At 49.9% G+C, this 3,233-nt stretch overlaps 1 protein-coding gene across 1 annotated transcript in view; it reads left to right on the top strand.

Annotated features, from left to right (window-relative positions):
- Nucleotides 1–1,358, top strand: part of ETH_00024895 (uncharacterized protein) — a gene marked incomplete at both ends in the record, with an annotated part of 8,402 nt that extends 7,044 nt beyond the window's left edge. The window contains 2 exons of the mRNA XM_013374147.1: nucleotides 191–567; nucleotides 956–1,358. Coding sequence (XP_013229601.1) covers nucleotides 191–567; nucleotides 956–1,358 — 780 coding nt within the window. The remainder of the gene's footprint in view (nucleotides 1–190; nucleotides 568–955) is intronic.
- Between the last annotated feature and the right edge of the window lie 1,875 nt (nucleotides 1,359–3,233).

Here is a 3,233-nt window from a genome sequence, read left to right as displayed (position 1 = left end):
GCAGCAGCAGCAGCAGCAACTGCTGCAGCAGCAGCAGCAGCATCTGCGGCAGCAGCAGCAGCAGCAGCAGCTGCAGCAGCTGCAGCAGTAGCAGCAGAAGCAGGAGCAGCAGTTGCAGCAGTTGCAGCAGCTGCAGCAGCTGCAGCGGCAGCAGCAGCAGCAGCCGCAGCAGCCGCAGCAGCCGCAGCAGCCCGGGGAGCAGCAGCCCGGAGAAGGAGACGAAGACCAGCAGCAAACTGGAGAAGAGATTGCTGTGGAAGCAGCAGGAGCAATCGAAGCAGCAGCAATTGCCATTCTTGCTGCTCACTCTTTGTTCAAAACTGGAGACACAATGTTTGCTGCAGTGCCGGTGGAGGAGCTGATGCAGCAGCTGCAGCTGCTGCAGCAGTCCGGCTTCCTCCGCAGCAGGGGATACAACCTTTTAGGGTTTAGGGCCCCCTTCTTCGAAGGAGACAAAACTCATTTGCTGCCGCCTCCAGGAACTGGAACTCCTTTTGTGGTTTGCACTCAAAAGGGGATGACTTGCTGCGTCCCCGAAACCGCCGTCGTCAACTGGAGAGAAAAAATGTAGGGTTTAGGGTTTACGCTTTAGGGTTTAGGGTTTAGGGTTTGGGGCTTAGGGCTTGGGGTTAGGCTTTGGGGTGAGGGGTGAGGGGTGAGGGGTTAGGGGTTACGGTTTGGGGTTTGGGGCTTAGGGCTTTTGGGGTTTAGGGTTTGGGGCTTAGGGTTTGGGGTTTGGGGTTTGGGGGTTGGGGTTGAGGGTTTGGGGTTTAGGGTTTAGGGTTTAGGGTTTAGGGTTTGGGGTTCAGTGGCTAACTTGGCGACTTTGTGGTCGTTTTTTTTGCTTTTTGTTCCCGGAAGCTCTCGGGCGCGTGGGGTTGAGGGTTTAGGGTTTAGAGTTTAGGGTTTAGGGCCAAAAGGACTTCAAAACTTCTTTGTTTTTCTTTTTCCGCAGGCCCTACTTGAACGACAAAAACGCCTCGCGGCGCTGCCGCGCCCACTTCGTGTCCGTGAAGAACGCGCTGTGCGCGTCGACGAGTTACCCGCAGGGGGAGGAGCTTTTGGAGGAGAACTTGGAGAAAAAAGAGGCCAAAGAGGCGGCAAAAACGCTTTTAGAGACGGAAAAAGACGCGGAATTGAAACGCACCGAAAGAATTAATGCTATTGGCGAAAAAAATAAAGAAAATCCCAAAACAATTGACTTCAAAAGTCAAGAATTGTGCGGAATGGGAGTTGTCGAAACCAGCACCTTTTGGGTGTACAGACACCTCCTCGTCATTCCCGACAAAACCATGAACAACGCCATTTGCGAATGCAAACGACCCAAAACACCCAATGACGAGGTTTCTAAACCCTAAACCCTAAACCCTAAACCCTCAAATTTAAACCCTGCTAAACGCGCCGTTTCAAGAGCTGCCTCCCAATAGGCCTTACACGCCATTACACGCCAGAAACCCTAAACCCTAAACCCTAAACCCTAAACCCTCTTTAATAGGGCAGTCAGCGATGCCATTTGCGAATGCAAACGACCCAAAACACCCAATGACGAGGTTTCTAAACCCTAAACCCTAAACCCTAAACCCTCAAATTTAAACCCTGCTAAACGCGCCGTTTCAAGAGCTGCCTCCCAATAGGCCTTACACGCCATTACACGCCAGAAACCCTAAACCCTAAACCCTAAACCCTAAACCCTCTTTAATAGGGCAGTCAGCGATGCCATTTGCGAATGCAAACGACCCAAAACACCCAATGACGAGGTTTCTAAACCCTAAACCCTAAACCCTAAACCCTCAAATTTAAACCCTGCTAAACGCGCGGTCTCAAGAGCTGTCTTCCAATGGGCCTTACACGCCATTACACGCTAGAAACCCTAAACCCTAAACCCTAAACCCTAAACCCTCTTTAATAGGGCAGTCAGCGATGCCATTTGCGAATGCAAACGACCCAAAACACCCAATGACGAGGTTTCTAAACCCTAAACCCTAAACCCTAAACCCTCAAATTTAAACCCTGCTAAACGCGCGGTCTCAAGAGCTGTCTTCCAATGGGCCTTACACGCCATTACACGCTAGAAACCCTAAACCCTAAACCCTAAACCCTAAACCCTCTTTAATAGGGCAGTCAGCGATGCCATTTGCGAATGCAAACGACCCAAAACACCCAATGACGAGGTTTCTAAACCCTAAACCCTAAACCCTAAACCCTCAAATTTAAACCCTGCTAAACGCGCGGTCTCAAGAGCTGTCTTCCAATGGGCCTTACACGCCATTACACGCTAGAAACCCTAAACCCTAAACCCTAAACCCTAAACCCTCTTTAATAGGGCAGTCAGCGATGCCATTTGCGAATGCAAACGACCCAAAACACCCAATGACGAGGTTTCTAAACCCTAAACCCTAAACCCTAAACCCTCAAATTTAAACCCTGCTAAACGCGCCGTTTCAAGAGCTGCCTCCCAATGGGCGTTACAGGCCATTACACGCTAGGAAACCCTAAACCGTAAACCCTAAACCCTAAACCCTCTTTAATAGGGCAGTCAGCGATGCCATTTGCGAATGCAAACGACCCAAAACACCCAATGACGAGGTTTCTAAACCCTAAACCCTAAACCCTAAACCCTCAAATTTAAACCCTGCTAAACGCGCGGTCTCAAGAGCTGCCTTCCAATGGGCCTTACACGCCATTACACGCTAGAAACCCTAAACCCTAAACCCTAAACCCTAAACCCTCTTTAATAGGGCAGTCAGCGATGCCATTTGCGAATGCAAACGACCCAAAACACCCAATGACGAGGTTTCTAAACCCTAAACCCTAAACCCTAAACCCTCAAATTTAAACCCTGCTAAACGCGCCGTTTCAAGAGCTGCCTCCCAATAGGCCTTACACGCCATTACACGCCAGAAACCCTAAACCCTAAACCCTAAACCCTAAACCCTCTTTAATAGGGCAGTCAGCGATGCCATTTGCGAATGCAAACGACCCAAAACACCCAATGACGAGGTTTCTAAACCCTAAACCCTAAACCCTAAACCCTCAAATTTAAACCCTGCTAAACGCGCGGTCTCAAGAGCTGTCTTCCAATGGGCCTTACACGCCATTACACGCTAGAAACCCTAAACCCTAAACCCTAAACCCTAAACCCTCTTTAATAGGGCAGTCAGCGATGCCATTTGCGAATGCAAACGACCCAAAACACCCAATGACGAGGTTTCTAAACCCTAAACCCTAAACCC

Source organism: Eimeria tenella, genomic scaffold, assembly GCF_000499545.2.
Source record: "Eimeria tenella Houghton genomic scaffold, Eth_scaff197, whole genome shotgun sequence".
Taxonomy (NCBI): Eukaryota; Apicomplexa; class Conoidasida; order Eucoccidiorida; family Eimeriidae; genus Eimeria; species Eimeria tenella.
The sequence above is the reverse complement of the archived record's forward strand: the minus strand, read 5'-3'. Positions and strand labels throughout refer to the sequence as shown.